A 17,720-nucleotide genomic window follows, 5' to 3' on the forward strand; every position below is an offset into this window, starting at 1 on the left:
GGCGGGGTCCACTCAAATCCGTGAGGAACAACTTCTCCCTAATTCCATGAGTGTTGGGCTCCCAGCAGGGCTTCACCAGGATGGGCTTGCTGCACAGGAGGGGCAGCTGCATGGCAAAACTTCACTGCCAAAGACCCTGGGATAGAAATATTTGTGCCTAAATCACAGATTGATGCCGCTAGCAGAAAAAGCAGCACCATAAATACATATATATATATACACACACTATATATATATTTATTTATATTTACAACTGCAATTGTAATTATATTCATAGTTACATTTATTTTATTTTTATATATTAAAATATTGATTTATATAAGCAAGTATATTCTTATCTATCTGTAAATACAGTATCAGGATTGCTGGTGTGTATATTGCTGGCTTAGGAATTACTGCCTTTTTTTTTTGTGCTCTAGGTATGACATGGAGCATGTTAAAAAAAAACTTTAAGAAGGGTTTAAACACCTTGTTGGAGAGTGGTTTTTGTTTGTCCCAGGGTGAGTGTTCTCAGCTCCTGCATATGATGGGCCCTTTAGAGAGGCCACAGGAGCTCTGGGGCAAGATCACAGCGGGGCTGAATGCTGGTACAAATCCCTCCCTGCCAGAACTCACCCCACAAGCCTTCACCCTGATGGAAAATGCACTGTGCTGAAGTCAGGGATACTCCAGCAGCTGGGATAATCAGCAGTGAAGTGCTGGTGGTGGCCATCACCTTGCCAGCACCCACCAGCTTTGTGCATGTCCCACAAAACATCCCTGGAGCCGCTGCACCGCCAGCACGGCGGATTTCACAACATTTCCCCAGGAGTGTTTGGATTTACGGTGTAAAACAAACCACTTTTGTCCAAACAAGATGCTCCTTGCAGAGATGGCTATTTTGGGTTGGGTGTTTTTTATTTTAATGGCCTTTCAAAGAGCAGAACTGATTCGCACGAAGCTGCTCCAAATGTTTCCAAGCAAAGTTTAAGAGAAAACTGGAGTTTCGCTTAAGCGTGTTTTAATGGGGAAGGCTTGTTTTTCCTTCATGTTCCCTGCTCTTCTTGGAAAACCAGGAGCCAAGGGAAGAAATGTCTTCAGCTCACAGCAAATGATTTTGTTTCAGTTTTAAGAAGTAGGGAGGGATCAGCATTTTTATGGGAGCAATTTATTTCCTTCCAATAAGCTCCATTTCAGACAGTTTTTTTCTCCAGAGCATGTTAGGAGGAGTCACATATTTACTGTATATATCGATATACAATAAAAGCGTTATTCTTTGGAGGTCTGGATTCACTTTTTACAGCATGTCCTCATCCTGTGACTCCCTAAAAGCAAGGAGGTAGTGATACCCATGGTGACACCATGGACCATAGTGACAAAAGGACACTCAGTGTCTCTGTGCCTTTTTGCCCCAAAATACCCCCACCTCCCCCTATGCCTGTGAAGGCAGCAGCACAGCCATGCTGGGTACTGGATCCCAGCTTGGAATGGGGAATAATGAGCCCTGGGGAGGCTTCTGCCACCTCCCATTTATAAAACAGGGGAAAAAAGGGTGGGAAAAAGCACTAAAATTATTTAAAACCCCCAACTCCCAAATAATTTTCAGTTGCAAAAAAAGTATTAACAGATGCTTGTTAATTCTTAAAACCATCCCAATCTGCAAAAAACCCAACCTTGGAAAACCCGTCTTGAGAGTCTTGCTGTCATGGCTGGCCCGGAAGCTGCACAGACATCTCAGGATGCAGTGGGGGGAACCAAGGGAAAATCAATCCCTCCGCTCCCATGGAAGTGAGCAGTAACTCCTGCACCTGAGGGGAGAGAAAACCTGGAATTTTGAGAGAGCCAATGATAACCAGGATAATAAGGCACCACTAATTGTCCTCATCCTCCTACCCTGCAACAGCTGGGAAGGCATAGCCGGACCTGGCACGAGGCACTGTGTGATGAGACCTGGAGTTGCCCTGAAAATCTTAGAGACAAAATGAATTAAAAATCCCATGTGGATCCACACAGAGGGGAAGGTGGGAGGTTGGGATACCAGGACATGGTCCCACCACAGGGAAGCATGGACAGGATGCTGTTCCCTGGCTCTGGTTGCTCCGCAGTGCCAGCACATCACACTGAGCCTGTGACACAGCAGAGCCCTGTTAAAAGCATCCCAACCTATTTCAGTGGTCTGAACCACTGTCAGCAGCCTTTTCCCACCACGAAGCCATTTACCTGCAATGTCACACAGACGCGGTGCAGAACAGGAGCTCACCCACCGAGCCATGTCAGTCTCTGTGCCAACGTGTCTCTGTAGCAATGGGACAGGAGGGAAGCCCCTCTTTCAAGGAATGTGGGATGCTGGTGTAAGCAGGGACCAGGGAAATCCCTCATGCACATGGGGCATCGTGGTACCTGGAGTTGGAAGGAGTGTGAAGAGAAGTCCCCACAGTGGCAGCACCAGGATGAGATGGAGAGCAGGGGGACAGGGAGAAAGACACATCTCATGTCATGTCCCTTTCCCCACCAGCACACAGGAGATGACCCAAACCTGCACTCATGTCTGACCAAGGGAAAAGTTGGAAGCAGCGAGTCCAGCTCTGCCCATCCAGACCCAGCAGTTCGTCTCCAGCTATGCCCCAAACCAGATGCTTTTGACGAAGACGCCAGGAGCTGCCTTAATAAGCGCTTATGCAATCCTTCTCAGCAGAGGAAATGTCTTTCCCAATCCCCAGCCATTAGCAGTTGGCTGATGCCCTGGAGCAGGACATTTTAGAGCCCTTGTAAATTTGCTTCAGGAGTGGAAAGTGGTTTGAGGAGGGAAAGGCACTGGTTTTTGTCAGGGACCTGAATCATCTGGGAGCTCTTCTCCACAACTTCCCACGAGTGGAGAGCTGCCACCACGTGTCAGCAGCCAAACCCTGCCCTGAGCCAGGTGATCAAGGATGGGAGAATGACAGTGGCAGCTTCTACTCCAGGGTCAGCAGACAGCCTCAAGGCTTTGGGGAACAGTGTTTGTCTCAGCAGGGAATCTGAGTGGGGAAATAAGAGGTTTTAAGGTAGGAGCATCACTCCTGATTCTGTGCAAAATTTCCTCTAAGAAGAGAGGTCAACCAGGGAGCAACTGGACGGGCTCTCCAAGCACATGGCTCACCTGGGCTGCCAGTCAGAGCTCATGGGCTGGGTTTTTCTGTCATCTCCAATTACGTGCCTATGACAGATAATGTAATATAAAGAGAAATTCCCCTTATGGCAGGTGGAGCCTCCTTCCACTGATTTCCAGGGCAATCAGATGAGGGAACAGCTCTGTTTTAAGTGAGATTCAGAGCACCCATGCCAGCCTAGAGGAATGATTCTGGGGCTGGTTCCAGCAGTTAGGCTGCTGTTACCTTCCCTTTACCTATTGTTTGCATCCAAACTTAATTGCAAATTGACATGAGCCGTCTTTGGGGAGCTGCTGTTCTATCAGCACAATGAGCCATTGTTGAAATGGCCGCAGCAATTTTCCAGGTTAATTTATGGCCGCCACACCCCATTAGCAGCAATAAATGTGGAGCCCGGTTTTGCCGAAATTGTGAGTTACGATTTTTCAAATAAATACATTTTCCTATAAACCAGCTCTCTGTTTAGTTTGAATGTTCCTCACAGACACATCCATCTACATAAAATACACAGGAGAGGAAGCTGAGCTGTGACTTTGCTCTGATGACATAAAAACTTTTGTAAACACAGTGTCACTTACAGTACTAGCAAAGAGAGAGCCCAAAAAATAAACAGCGAGTGCCTGGCCCATCCCTGCAGGAGCACATGGAAAATTTAATACTTTTTTCCGTAAAGCTTTGTTTTCTTCTTGATTTATCCACGCAAGACAGTGGCTGTTTGGCCATAAATAGATGGTATTTCTTGAGGGGCAATGGTTGCAGTCACCCTTTGTGTCGCCATAGGGGCGGCACGGGAGGGGTGTGGACAGAGGAGATGCTGTGGGCTGCTGCTGAGAACAGGAACATCCAGGCACAGCACCGTGCTCACCCCCAGTTCCTCCTGCTCCTTCTGTGGGGCTTTAACAGACTGAACCCCACTTGGAGTCGCTCCTGTGATGCTGATGTAGGATCAAGCAGCCCAGTGAGGTAGTCTGGGGCTCTCAGGCAGTGTGTGGGTGCAAGAGAGCATGGGCACCAGCAAGCATGAGCTCTGCTGCACTCCAGCACCTCCCACCCCTATGAAACCCATCCTGGCACAGCAGGACACGTGGCAAACCCTGCTGGGGTAGAGGGATGCCCTGAGTGGACTTTTGCAGCCCAGCCTTAGCTGTGACCCCAGGGCTGAGTTCATTGCTGATCAAACTGACTTGATTTCATTCACTTCTGCAGGTTCTCTCGCTCCTCACATTGCCAGGAGGAAAATAATCCCCAGAGCAGCTCTCTGCAGCTCTACTTGAAGCAGACTCTGCTCATGCCTCAGTTTCCCAAGGGTTTTTGCCACCATCCCCTGAGGCCTCTGAGAGCAGAACTGTTAGGAAGGTGCTGAGTGATTATTATTGCATTATTTCAGGCAAGTGCTATAAATACCCAGGGGCACCTTTAGACACAACCCAGCTGCCCAGGGGAGCTGGCTCAGCCCTGCTCTGCGCCTGCAGTGGCTGAGGAGGGGATCGAAGGCCGTGGCCGAGTGAGGAGGTACCCTGGGCATAACCTGATGGGGGACGTGGTGTGGGGCTGTGGGGTGACAGGGCTGGGACCCTCCTGGCCGCACCCTGGGGCTGCAGTGGAGCTTGGGGTGGGGGGATGTGGGTGCAGGAGGGTGCCGGGATGCTGCAGGGAGATGCTAACAAGGAAGACAAGGGGAATATTTTACGGGGCTGCAATGTAAACAGAGCTGGAGCAGAGCCCCTTTTTATGGAGTCCCTGTCCTGCCAGGGCATCTGCCAAGGCCCTGATTTACGCTCCTATTTAGATAAGGGAGCCAGAGGGGGGGAGCAGAGCTGGCGTCAAAGTCACAGGACACCCGGGGCTGCCGCTCGCTGGGCGCTGATAAGGAGGTGGCTGAGGGGCCAGGGCCAAAACCTCAGCTCCCGTCCCAGAAATGGGGATGGATGCAGAGCATGGTGGCTCCCCCTGGGTTTGGGGTGCTGGGGTTTACAGAGACCTGGGATAACCTCACTCCCAACATGCAGCATTGGCCCCCTCACCATTGCCTGGCCATGAGGGCAGAAAATCTTTCTCTGGGAAGGATTTGAAGGAAAACAGGTGGAGAGAAACGTGGTTCCGCCTGCCATGCCAGCCATAAATCGCCTAATCCAAACTGCCCGGCATTTTCTCCCCCATGTGAGTGGGGAGATGTGAAATTAAAGAAACTCACCAAAAGTTTGAGAAGTGCTAAATTTGGACGCCATGACAAAGGCAGTCTGGTTTGATTTAGAAGGTGTCGGCATGAAAAGGGCTCTGGTTTTATTATTTTATTAAAACATGAAAGATTAGAATGATTTTCCAAAGGAAAATCAACCCTCTGGTCCCACTATTTGCTCAGCTGAGCACTTCCAAACTCTGCAGAGTCCAGGGACCTCCATCAGGGGGTGGATTAAGCAAGAGAATGCCCAGGCTTGGGCTGGACTTACCTGGCTCGGCAGCTGGAGGCTGGAGGTGATTCTGTTGCACGGCTCAAGGTGACAGCTCCCAGCAGGATGTGGCTGTAAGTGGCCTGTGCAATGCATACAGGGATACAGGGATGAAAAGGGTATTTTTGAGGAGTGTTTCTAGAGATGGGGTTTGGTGGCACAGACTCTAATCTGGAAGTTTGCAGGGTTGGAGAGAAGCTCAGTGAGGAGCCTGGGGTTTCTAAGAAGAGCAGGGCTCCACAGGTGATGTTCTGCCAGCATGGAGGGGGTGAGGCATGAAGTGGGACCCCTGAACTTCTCCCAGATGGGCACTGGCTCCCACCGGTGGTCAGCCGGGCTCGGGGATCCCACCCAACCACGGCTGTTTTGAAGGAAATCGGGGACACGACGCCCTACCCAAGGCCTGGCTCTAACAGGAGAATAATCACTAGCAAATGTTTGCAGGGCGCTTGTTTTAAAGGGGGTGGGGAAGGGGGGTCTTTGCAGCAGCTGAGAACAAAGCAGGGGGGAACAAAGCTGGGCAGATCCGGCACGGCCGCTCCCCCCCAGCCGCCGGGGCCCGGCAGAACCGGAGACCTGCTTGCACCCTGCCCCGGCCCCCCCAGCCTCCTGCCTTTGCAACTCGCCTTGTAACAACTAACGATGGAAAATCCGAGGCATTTAAGTGGCTCCCGAATCCGCCCGGGAACCGTGATTGAGAGAAGTCAAATAAAATTTGTCATCTTTAAAATGCAGGAGGACGTTAATGGTGTGTTAGCCCGGATGATTAATACAAGCGCCTGCAAACAACCCTCCAACGTTTCCACCCTCCGCTGCAAGATGAATCGCTGGAAAGCGCCGTTAATCGCTAACATACCTTGGGCCCAAAGCCCCTTCCTGCCCCGCCGCGCTGTGATCACCACTGCCGTGCCCAGCCTGTCCTCACTGGGAGTCACTGCAGCAAGAGCAGGGGTCGGCCCCAATGCCACCAGGCAGGGCTGGGGGTGAAGCCCGAGCTCTGGGACGCATCCTCCTAGGGATCTGTCTCCCATGGGTGCAGAGAAGAGCAGGACGTGCTGTCCCCTTTAGGGCCCCACCCTGGGCTTGAGTTTGGGGCTGCAGTGAAGTACAAGATCCCGACCTCAGCGGGTCCCCCCAGCCCTTCCGTGGCCAGGCTGGGACAGGGAAACACAGGGCAGGTCCCCACCTCCCTGTTGTAAATCGGTCAGTGTGCACGGACAATATCATTTTTATATATCTATGCATCTATGCAGTGTCTGTGCACGGGTGAGCAGCACACAGACGTGTGTTTATAAGCCACGTGTGTGATAGGTGTGCGTGTGCCATACGTGTGTGTGTGTAACATACTTACGTGTGTGTAGCACATCCGTGCTGCTGGTGTATGTAACACCTATGGGTGCACGCGTGTGATGCGCTTGTGGAGTGTGTGGTGTGTGCAGCATCTTTGTGGTGCATGTGGGCAACGTGTCCAGTGTATTGGTGTGAGCAGCAGTGCGTGGTGTAACCAACACAAGTGCAACGTGGATTTGTGCAGCGTGCATTGCACAGCGTGGGCGTGTGCTGTACGGGCATGCAGTGCACATCCCTGTGCAGTTGTGCAACGCACGGAGCAGGCATGGGCCAGGAACGCCATGCACAGGGAGGGAGCCCCCCAACCCCAGGGGGGCCCAGCCCGGCCTCACTTCGCCCCCTTGTCTCCCCATCCCCCGGCTCCGGGTGCGGCCCCGAGCACCCCGCGCTGCCCACCCGGCCCCGCCACCTCCCCGCGCTCCGCTCCCGCGAGGTCGGGCCTGTCCCGCGTGGGGACTCGGTGTGTAGGAAGCAGACTGTCCCCGGGCCGCTGCGGCCCCGGAGCACGCACACGGTCCGCTCCGGCCCGGCTCGGCCCGGCCGGGGCTCCCCCGCGCCGCTGCCGCCTCTCGTCCCCGGGCCGGGCGCGGCGGCTCTCGGGGGGCTCGGACACCCCTGCCCCGGCAGCGGGGATCGAAGCGCTCCGGGACAGGGGCTGGGGTGGCCCTCTGGTCTTCCTCACCCCCTTCTCCCTGAAAGCAAGGAGCAGGCGGGACCGAGGGCAAGCGGCGGAGGTGTGAGCCCAAACCCCCGAGCCCGGAGGGCGGCGCACGCCCCCTCCGCCGCCCCGCTCCCCCCGGGGCCCCCGCGCATCCTCCCCTGCCCATTGGCTCCACGGCGGGGGGGCCGCGGCCCTATATAAAGGCCGGGTCGGGAGGCTCCAGAAGGGGTTAAAAAAAACCCCAAACAACAAATCCAAAACCCCAAACCCCGACCGCCCCACCCCAAACCCCACAGCCGCCTCCGCCACCGCAGCCCCGCGCCGGAGCCGCGCTCCCCGCAGCCCGCCGCGCCCGCCCGGCGGGGAGCGCCTCCCGCCCGGCCATGGAGCGCTGCTGAGCGGCCCCCGGGGCCAGCGGAGCGGATCATGAACCTGGTGGGGGGCTACCAGCATCACCACCACCACCACCATCACCACCACATGCTGCACGACCCTTTCCTCTTCGGGCCGGCGGCTCGGTGCCACCAGGAGCGCGCCTACTTCCCCGGCTGGGTGCTCAACCCGGCCGAGGGGACCCCCGAGCTCGCCGGGCAGAGCCCTAACTACGGCCCCGCCGAGTACGGCCCGGCCGGCCCGGGGCGGCTGGAGGCTCTCAGCGGCCGCCTGGGACGGCGAAAAGGTGTCGGGGGACCCAAGAAGGAGCGGCGGAGGACGGAGAGCATCAACAGCGCCTTCGCCGAGCTCCGCGAGTGCATCCCCAACGTGCCCGCCGACACCAAGCTCTCCAAGATCAAGACCCTGCGCCTGGCCACCAGCTACATCGCCTACCTGATGGAGGTGCTGGCCAAGGACAGCCAGCCCGGGGACACCGAGGGCTTCAAAGCAGAACTCAAGAAGACGGACGGCAGGGAGAACAAGAGGAAAAGGGAGACGGTAAGAGGCGGATCGGAACCCGCGTCCCTGCTCTCCGTGGGCCAGGAGCGGGAGGGAAAAACCGCCGGGCTTGGGGGAAAAAAACCTCTAAACTCTCCCGGCCTCGCGGGAGCCTTTTCCCCCAGCGTAATAATAATAATAATAATAATAATAATGATAATAAATCGTTGGAGGGTAACTCGTCGGAGAATAGCCCGCCCGACGGGCCGGGTGGGCTTCCGAGCACTTTCCGCGAGGGATCAGCCCCCGGGGCCGGGACTGGCCGCGGCGGAGCCTCCCCCGGTCTGTCCTTCACCTCTCCCGGGAGCTCTCCCAGGACGAGCGGGCGCAGGAGCGATTCGGAGCAAGGGCGGCCGCTTCTCCCCGTGCTGCAGCGGGCGGGTGGCGGGGTGGGGACCCCTAAAGCCCCTCTTTGTCCTCGGGCTGGCAAAGCCGCTCGCTTGCAGCCCTGCGGCAGGCGCAAGGGGCGGGCGGGCGGCCCGGGACCCCGCTCCGTTCCTGACCGCTCCTTTCTCCCTCCTTTCCCCGTCTCCTCTCCCGCAGCAGCCCGAGGTCTATTCGCAGCCTCTGGGTCACGGCGAGAAGAAGCTGAAGGGCCGGACTGGTTGGCCCCAGCAGGTCTGGGCTCTGGAACTGAATCCCTGAGAGCTGCCCCGCCGCCCTGACGGCGCTCCCCGCCCGCCCCTCCATGTGCAATGACGGAGAGAGCCCAGCCCGGCCCCGGAGCCCATCCAGGCTCAGGACACGGGGAGCCGGCCCGGCTGCCCCCCGCCCGGACGGATGCTCCGCGGGAGAGAGGCGAGAGCGCTTTGCGGGCTCGGGTCCTGCCCGCTCCGTCGGCAGCGGGGACCAGCCGGGCCCTTTCCCCGTGTCCCCTTCCCGCATTTGCAGTAATCGTTGCTCCTTCCCGCTGCCAGCAGCGATCGGCGGCTCCTGCCGTGCCGGGCCGGACTGGAACGGTTCGATTCGTTTGCTATTGTAAATACGAGCCCCCGATCCCCTCTCCCCGTCCGCTGCCTGACCGACGTGTGGCTGCGGTGAAACTACCTAGAGGTGCATTTGGGAACACTCCTATGCCGGGTTTTCTACCTCAGATCTGCATGACCACTTCCCGAGGGACCGAGCGCGCCACACCACGTATTTAAAACTGAATAGCTAAAAAAAAACTTTTAATAAAATAAAATTTAAACTTTATGCAAACGGCCTCGGGTCCAAGCCCTCTGCTTTCCCCTGCTCCGGCAATCGCGCTGCTCTGGCCAGGTCCCCTGCGCTGCCCACAGAGATGCTGCGGGATTAAGGACATCCCTGAAGTCAGTACCCTGCTGCGGGGCCGATCCATGTGAGGGAATTCCTCCTTGGGGAGCTCGGGATCCTTTGAGACTTGTTTATGCCATGCTTGCTCACCTCAGGAGCTGGTGGAGCTCTGCAAACGTGTACCCGCAGCCTCCCCCAGGGCACGAACTCTGCCCCTGCCCTACATGTAACCCCTTCCCTCCCTACCCAGGAGACCTTCTAGAGGGACTGGACTCGTATTTGGCTTGAGGAAGGATGGCAGGATCAGGCCTTTACAGCGTCTGGATGGTACCGTAGAGCTGTGGAGCCCCGGGTTTTATTGCTGCCACGCAGAGAGCCAGGGCTCGGCTCCCGTGTCCTGCCGGGGCAGCTCGCCCGGCTCTGGCACCGGCAGCACTTTCTCACAGGGATCCTCTGTTAGGCGCTGCCTTGGCCACATTTTGAAGGAGCAGCGTCCCCTCCTCGTCATCTGAACACGATGGATGTCACCAGCCTCAGACACAGCAACGCTCATGCAGCCCAAATTCACCTCTGTCACCACTCAGGCATAAATCCTTAACAATCCTTAATAATTAAAGCCAAATCCTCATTCCTTCACACTGTGCAGACACGGTGCTCTTACCAAAGAGTTCCAAGACGTGCGTGCATGGGCTCAGAGCCTTCCCAGCCTGGCCACGTTGTCGTTCCCAGCGACACCGGGATAAACCCGGACACTCGGGCGGCTGCTTGGGGCAAAGAAAAACAGCACAGGTAAATCTGGACATTATTCTAGGGCTAATCTGAGGGCGCACAGCAGGGACGTTTACATTTTGTGTTTGAAACCAAGCTTTTGATTGCGACTAAAGGAATAGAAATAATGATGCTACATCTGTAAAATACCGACACATCGATCAATCTGTGCTTGTGCGGCCGCACACACCAAGAATATCCCAGCTCAGCCGTGGGGAAGCAGCTTGGGTTTTATAATCACTTTGTGCATGTGTGCAAATACAGACGGAGGGACACACAAACACTGGGGGGTACAGCCAGAGTAATTAACTCCCATGGAGAAGGATCCGGCTGCTTGAATCAGCCTTCCCTCACCCCGGAGCCACTGCACGGCTGCCTTCTCTGCCCCGATCCATTTTCTGATCTCTTTGAGGGAGGCTGAGATGAAAATGGACTGCCTGAGAAGAGCAGTGCCCGCCCGCAGTGGTACGTTTTTGTTTGAGCTATAACAAGTTTAGCATGCTACCACTTCCATGAGTGGAGTAGGGCACTCCCAAACCCAAACACATTCAAGGGAGAAAAAAACAAAACAAACCAAAAAACCAACAACAACAACAAAAAACCCGTACAGAAAGTCAGTTCCAAGGATCCAATTTTATGTGCAAGTTTCAGTCTCCTAAAGGGCTGGGTTCTTATGGGAAAGCTCCCAAGCTGTCACTGAAACTATAATCCAGCGCCCCATAAATGTGTCCAGCTCCCGTCCTGTTCATATGTGCCAGCCGGTATCCCTGTATCCATACAGGACAAATCGGTGCTGCCCTTCGGCAGCAGATGAGGGAAAGGGTTAAACGGGGACTTGGGACTTGCTCTGCTGTGAGGCAAAGGTGACTCTGCACGGGAACCGTGTCCTCGGTGCCGTCACACCAGGCTCTATCTGGTACATCGCTTGCAGCCTGCGGACCTTTCACCGCACCTAAAACCTCCGCTGGTTTTTACCTTACGTGTTTCCAATTTTGCTTCTGGGAAGGGGCACCCTGCACAGCCAGGGCGATGTTCTGCCTGCATCCGCAGGATTTTTGCTTTTCTTACCACAAGTTTCTGGTTGTGGTACCTGCTGGCTGCAAACTTCTGGGGAAGGTGTCCTCTGTGCCAGCCTCCGCTGTTCCTTCGGGATTTTGCAAGTGAAAGCGCTCTCCGTTTCCACGGCTGCAGAGGATTTCCCTGCCCAGCAAGGGGGTTTCCCTTTGAGATAGTGGCTCAGCATTTGGGGGGAGAGTGGGTAAAAAAAGGCACTAAACATTTCCTGTAGTCTCGGGCTTCCCCGCTCCCCACAACGCTTTGGAAGGGCTGCATTTGCAAGCAGCGAGCTCTGTCCCCAGCTCGGCACCGCTCAGGCGGCTCCGCCACTCCGGGGCCGGGGAGTCGAGGGTCCAGCTCAGCGCCTGTGCCAGCCTAGGATGGGGTCGCCCCTTTCACCCCCAAAGGAAGAGGAGCTTCAGGGGAATGGGAGCCCTGCACAGCGACAGTGTCCCTTCCTCCGGCAGCGAACCACGGCTGGGAGCGGCGAACCACGGCTGGGAGCGGCGTCCCGGCAGCCTCCGGCAGGCAGCGGCAGAGCTCCCGGTGCTGCCGGCACCAGAACTGTCTGCAAGAACGGTTTGGCCACCAGCTTTCAGTTTTTGGCTACCGAAGGGCCTAGCTCATCGGTCAGGGGAGAGGGCCCTGCACATACCTTCGGCTCGACCCTGCCGTGAACTTGTTGCCGTTGGGAAGCAGCTGGCTCGGGGCACGCAGGCTGCGGCCGGCAGTTGCCCGGGCAGAGGAACACGCACGCAGGGATCGCTTGGCCCCGGGGCAGCACCTTACGTGCCAGGCTCCCTGCCGCTGGAATCCAGCCACGAGGGACACTGCAGGGGACCCTGCTGCCAGCCCTGCTTGGCCCCTGGCTGCCTGTCTGGCCAAGGGGGCGAGTGCTGTGGGCAAGGAGGCTGTCGGGCGCTTCCCACCCCTCGCTCTGCACCCCCGCTTTGGCGTGCAAAGGAATGGCTCTTTTTTTGCCTTTTTTCCCCCCCTCCTTTCCTGCCAAGCCGAGACTCTGTTTCTTGTTGTTGTAGGTATTTATGGGCCTGTTTATCTGATCTCGGGGGAGCCTATTCTTATCTCAGAAGCAGCAAGGGAAGGGTTACACTGGACAGCTCGGTAGACAGGATGGAGCCAAATAAAATACCAATCTGACAAAAAAAAAAGGGGGGGGCGGGGGGGCGCAAAGAAACACCCAGACCCGATCACCCATGAGCACTGTCCAGGCTGCAGGCTGGATTTGCCAGCTCCCAAAACAGCTGCTGGGTTCAGGCAGAGAGCACAACCCTGGGTAAGGAATGCCCAGGGACAGAGCAGAGAAGAGGGCGGTGTAATGACACGGAAAGATGGGAAGAAAAAGAAATTTTAGAAGTTCCAGGTCGGTTGTTACGGCAGTTCAGCCGTGATGCTGCTGTTCCGTGTTTCTCGGGGTGAACATGGAAATGTCCCAGTTTGGAATGAGAGGCACAGCCAGTCCCCAGCCCTGGCAGGGACTCACTCGAGGTCGTCCCGAAGGTCACGGCCAGGGCCAGGGCCAGGGCTGCTGCCTCCCGTCACGGGGCCCCTCTGGGTTGGCCCCAGCCGGTGACACAGGGCTGGGGGAGGCAGGGGGCAGGGCAGCCCCCAGCCCGGACACCGCGGTGGCAGCGAGCCCCACCTCAGCTTGGCCTCTGCGGAGCCCAAGGGGGCAGCAGGGCTGGGCCAGTGAGTAGGACGGGATGGAATGGGATAGGATGGGATGGGATGGGAAGGGCTGGATGGGATGTCCCCTCCTGCCATGGCAAACAGGGGAGCAAGGGCAGCCTCATGCCAGGGGTACCCCCAGTCCTTGCCCCCTCCCCATCCCACGCCCGACTAATTACCGCTCTTAAGGAAGCGCCTGGTAGTTGTGGCCATTTAAGGTAGCCCCAGCCCCGCTGAGTAAGGGTAATTGGGCCATAATTTGTTTTCAGTGTCAAGATGGCGTCAAAGATAAGACAAAAATCTCCAGGTTTGGAGGCTAAAGAGACAGGAGAAATCCTGACCCGGGGCCGACCTCGGAGGAATGGCCACAAGCCCCAGTGAGTCACATGGCAGGTAAAAGATTTACTGCCAGGGGAGCTTTTTGATCCTCTCCCAACACTTGGAGCCTCTCTGCCCAGTTGCTGGCTCCTGAGTCAGACCGTCTCCTGGGAGCACTGCTCAGGTGGGAAGGTTTTCTGCCCAACCGAGGCCCCGCCCAGGCGCAAAGTTCATGACATGAGATAGCTCTTCCTCAAATCTCCATGCTCCTGGCGTCACGTGGTTCTGAGACCCATTTAAAGAGAAGATGCATTTCTAATCCATAGCTGTAGAAATGATGTCCAAGCACGGGAAGACTCTGCAGCTACAAGGTAGATGCAGACTGACTTTTTTTACTTTCTTGCTTCTATTTTATTTTCTAAACCAAACCCGAAGTCTCTGGGTTTTCACCCTTATGGCAGTCCCTGCTTAGGTCTGCTGGCACTGAGCTCTACCCAGGGTATATTCTTCCATGCAGCTGCCTGTGTTGGGAATAGACCAAGAACCCTGCACCTTGGGCCAGCCTTCCCAAGACCATCCTTCAAAAAATGGACAAACTCATCATCCATCCCACATCCTTACCTCTCCAAAGCCAGCCTGCATTGCTCCTTTATTCCATGAAGGCTTTCTGCAGTGCAGAGGATTGGGAGAACCACAGCTTTCTGCAGAATGACCTGTTCTTGTCCTGCTCAGTGGTGGAGCAATGCCCATAGCAAACACCTTCTCTGGCAGTGCTAACACTTCGCTGCCAATTTCCCACTGATCTCCCACAACATCTCAGCATAGCCCTCAGCTGAGGGTGGGTGGTGTGGGGTGGCTTATCAGCCCACTTGTGTCTCATACAGCAGCTGGATTTAAGGCCCAGCATGGAAGGACTGGTGGAGGACCAGTTCTGTACAGCTCAGGGCAGGGGGTGAAGCCAGCTGGGCACTTTGCTCAGCAGCACTAAGTGCCATCCCCACAGCTCTGTGATGCTGGATGAGCTCTGTCTCTCCTGGTTACTCCAAACCTGGAGATGTTGCAGCTCCAGGAGCCTGCAGATCAGAGGGGCCAAGGAGCCAGATGTGGGAAGTGCAGGCTAGGAGGAGGGTGTGCACTGGTGAGAGGGGAGTGAGAGGCAGTTACCTAAGACCAGAGGGATTGCAGAGCAGGAGCACACACTTGGAGCCTCACCGTGACAGATCCCCAAGGCAGGGAAGGCCCTTTTTGCTGTTTCCTTTCCCCCAGCTTCTTTTGTGTGAGGAATTCAGGTCCTGACCACCCTGACTGACTTTACAGTAACCAGAGAAGTAGGGGAATTTATGGCATCACCAGCAGCTGAAAGCTGAGGAATTGAGAGGAAAAGGGGTTTTTTTTTTCCTCAAACTGCAGCTACCTTGACAAAATTCTCATGGCCTGTGAGTGACCTACAGGAGCAGCAGAGGGGAAAGCAGGGGCCAGAGCAGGCTGGTTTAATCGCCTTGGCCAGGAGCTCCTGGCGTGGGAAGGAGTTACGAGTTTGAGTTAGTGCACAAAGCTTGCAGGAACCCTGGAACACCCTCCTCTGCTCACCTGGGCTTCCTCTCAGGCCATGGCTGCTGGGCTGGGTGCACGAGCTGCTGAGAACCCAGACACCAAAGTGAGGTGCAAATGAGCTGGATACAACAGGCTTTGCCCCTGCAGGTGTCAAGGCCAGGGAGGGACACAGGGTTATGGAGTGCCCATCACTGTGCTCTGGTCCCTGGCAGTCCATATCTGCAGTAGGAGAAGCAGCAGAGCCACCTCAGCTACCTGACAGTTCCCTCTTCCCCACAGCACCATAGTGTTCCTGCTGAAGGTGCTGGGCTGATCATGGAGTACTTCCTGCAACATAGAAAGGGAAGAGATCCTGGAGAAAGCTCCAAAAGCCATTAACTAAAAGCACACTGGGGGGTTTTCAGGTTCTTAGGGAAGAACCCAGCACTACCTGCAAGGATAAAAGATGTGAAATAGACTCCAGCTCCTGGCAAAATGAGACTGAGTGCTGGTGGAACTGTGTAGTTATCCCTTGTTGGATAGAGAAGAAATTTAAAAAAAAAAAAAAAAAAAGGAAAGGAAAGAAAGCAAACCCTGAGTCTCACTCCCACACTCCTCCTGCACAGCCACCTCTCTAAGACACAAAACCATTAAATCCACATTCACATTTTTCCCTGGTCCTCTGTGCTGCCCTTTCTGCTGGGGAGCGGGGAAGCAACGCCTGGATTCCATCAAGGCTGCAAGGACGGCTCACGCAGAGGATCGGACGTGTTCAATTTCAATGTCCAACCACGAAAAAAAAACCTCAAAACCCAAACAAACCGTTTTTATGATCTCCACATCCCAGCACAGCATAATCCTGCTTCCGGTCTCTGACAAGCACAGCCAGCTCCTGCCAAGGAAGCATCTTCGGGATGGGGACACGGCCCCGGTGCCCCCGGCAGCTGCCCTGGGCTCGGAGGGGCAGCGATCCCCCCCTCCGGGTTCCCGAGCTAACACTGCCCTCGCACGGCAGCCGGGAGTGCAGAGAGGGACGTGCAGTTCTCAGCCCTCAGATCAATCTGCTGTTTCTCAGTGTAAGTTAAAAAGACTGAGCAGATTCCACCTCGGTTTCGAGTTTGAAATCTTCTGTGGGTTTCTTGGCAGGGAGCAAACATGAGATTAAGTAGCGTTATTCATTACTATAGAGTAATGAACAACAGATTAACTGGCAGGGTGTATTCCTATCAGAAGTTTCCATTATACCCTCTCATACTGAAGTTAACACCTGCACAACAGGTTGCTGCTTACAGCTGTCCTCCTTTAGCCCTCCTCTCCTTCTCACTGTGCTGGCAGAAGAGGCCCCCACTCATCAATTTGGGAATGCAAATGACAAGAATTTTCCCCTTCCACTGGGGTATGCTGCCCTTGTCCTCACCTGAAGACTTTCTCCTGACACCTCCTAAAACCCCTTGACAGCACACAGGTTGTGAGACATGATCCACCCTTGCTCCTTGTTCCACAGTGCCCACCTGTGTCACTCTGGTCTTGCCTTTCTCAGCTGAAAGCTCCCTGAGGCAGGGACCTCATGTGGCATGGCAGCAGATTCCAAAATTATCTTGGTTCATTAAGGCCTCCAGACACATCCACAAAGGCAGGCACTAGGGACACTGGGCTCTGTTTTGGGTGTAAAGCTTTCAACATCTGATCATCCTCCCCTGTGAGAATCCAAGTGTGTGAAAACCTACACTACAACCTCTTTCCAGGCAAAAAATCAAGGCTAAAAGCATGACTCAACCAGTGCCAGCAGAGCCTTTGGGAACACCATGACAGAGTTCAGATGAACAAGTACTCAAGTCCCAGCTTTTTTCACTTGCTTTCTCAGTGCTGCAAAAAAGTGAGACACCTTTGCCTGTACGACTGATGGTCAGGAGGAAGAGGAATATCAGGAAAAAAAAATTGAACTGAATTAAATTTCACTTAATGGGAAAGAATCTTGAATGTTGGGATGCTCCATGTCAGCATTGCTCTGGAGCAGCGCCCACCTTGTCAGCTGGGCATGCAGGTTTGACTCTGGACAACAGGAGCTATAAATCATGCATGAAATGAAGCCAAGGATGTTCTTGAGAAGGGAACAGAAGCACAGGGTTGAACTAGACATAAAGAAGATTCATTAGGAAACATAAATCAAATGAGAAGCTGCACTTGATAGACTGTTCATGATACAGGAGGGGAGGAATTCCCATCACAGACAAGCCCAATACTCCCCAAAATGCAAGGGCACGTAGCTCTTCAACAACTTCCATCCTTCTTGTGAATTGTCTTTTTGTTGCATTCAAAAGACTCCATGAATTGCACCTGTGCAACCCACATGGGTTTGTCACAAAACATCCCATCGCCTGAGATTTTACTCCAGGCTTGGCATTCCCACTCGGCAGTGCCATTCTCTGCTCCAGGTCTGCAGTGTTTTCAGCCCTGGGGAGGTGGCCGGGAAAAGACAGCGAATCTCAGAAGCCTGGCACGAAACATTCACACAAAGCAGAACTCCATTGGCTCTGGAACCATCCGTGCCGAGGGCAGGAAGGCAAACAAGGGAATGTGGGC

General features: G+C 55.0%; 1 protein-coding gene and 1 long non-coding RNA gene across 6 annotated transcripts; one reads left to right on the forward strand and one right to left on the reverse strand.

Annotated features, from left to right (window-relative positions):
- Positions 1-275: 275 nt before the first annotated feature.
- LOC116451663 lies at positions 276-9,048 on the reverse strand. Of its 4 annotated transcripts, XR_004243273.1 has the most exons (5): positions 8,418-9,048; positions 5,579-5,661; positions 2,200-2,379; positions 1,873-1,948; positions 276-1,787 (listed from the first exon to the last, which is right to left on the reverse strand). It is a non-coding gene; the product is annotated as an uncharacterized LOC116451663 (long non-coding RNA). The 4 variants fall into 4 exon arrangements; XR_004243271.1 differs by having other exon boundaries at positions 2,200-5,661; XR_004243272.1 differs by lacking the exon at positions 8,418-9,048 and having other exon boundaries at positions 276-1,304; positions 1,653-1,787; positions 2,200-7,274.
- Positions 7,931-9,716, forward strand: HAND1 (heart and neural crest derivatives expressed 1). 2 transcript variants are annotated; one of them, XM_032125324.1, is made up of 2 exons: positions 7,931-8,522; positions 9,066-9,716. In XM_032125324.1, exons 1-2 carry the CDS (start codon positions 8,016-8,018, stop codon positions 9,165-9,167), a joined length of 609 nt encoding a protein of 202 aa, XP_031981215.1. In that variant the 5' UTR covers positions 7,931-8,015; the 3' UTR covers positions 9,168-9,716. The 2 variants fall into 2 exon arrangements, with proteins under 2 accessions (XP_031981215.1, XP_031981216.1); XM_032125325.1 differs by having other exon boundaries at positions 9,069-9,716.
- The last annotated feature ends 8,004 nt before the right edge of the window (positions 9,717-17,720 follow it).

The sequence above is a fragment of the Corvus moneduloides genome, chromosome 15, assembly GCF_009650955.1.
Source record: "Corvus moneduloides isolate bCorMon1 chromosome 15, bCorMon1.pri, whole genome shotgun sequence".
Lineage (NCBI taxonomy): Eukaryota > Metazoa > Chordata > Aves > Passeriformes > Corvidae > Corvus > Corvus moneduloides.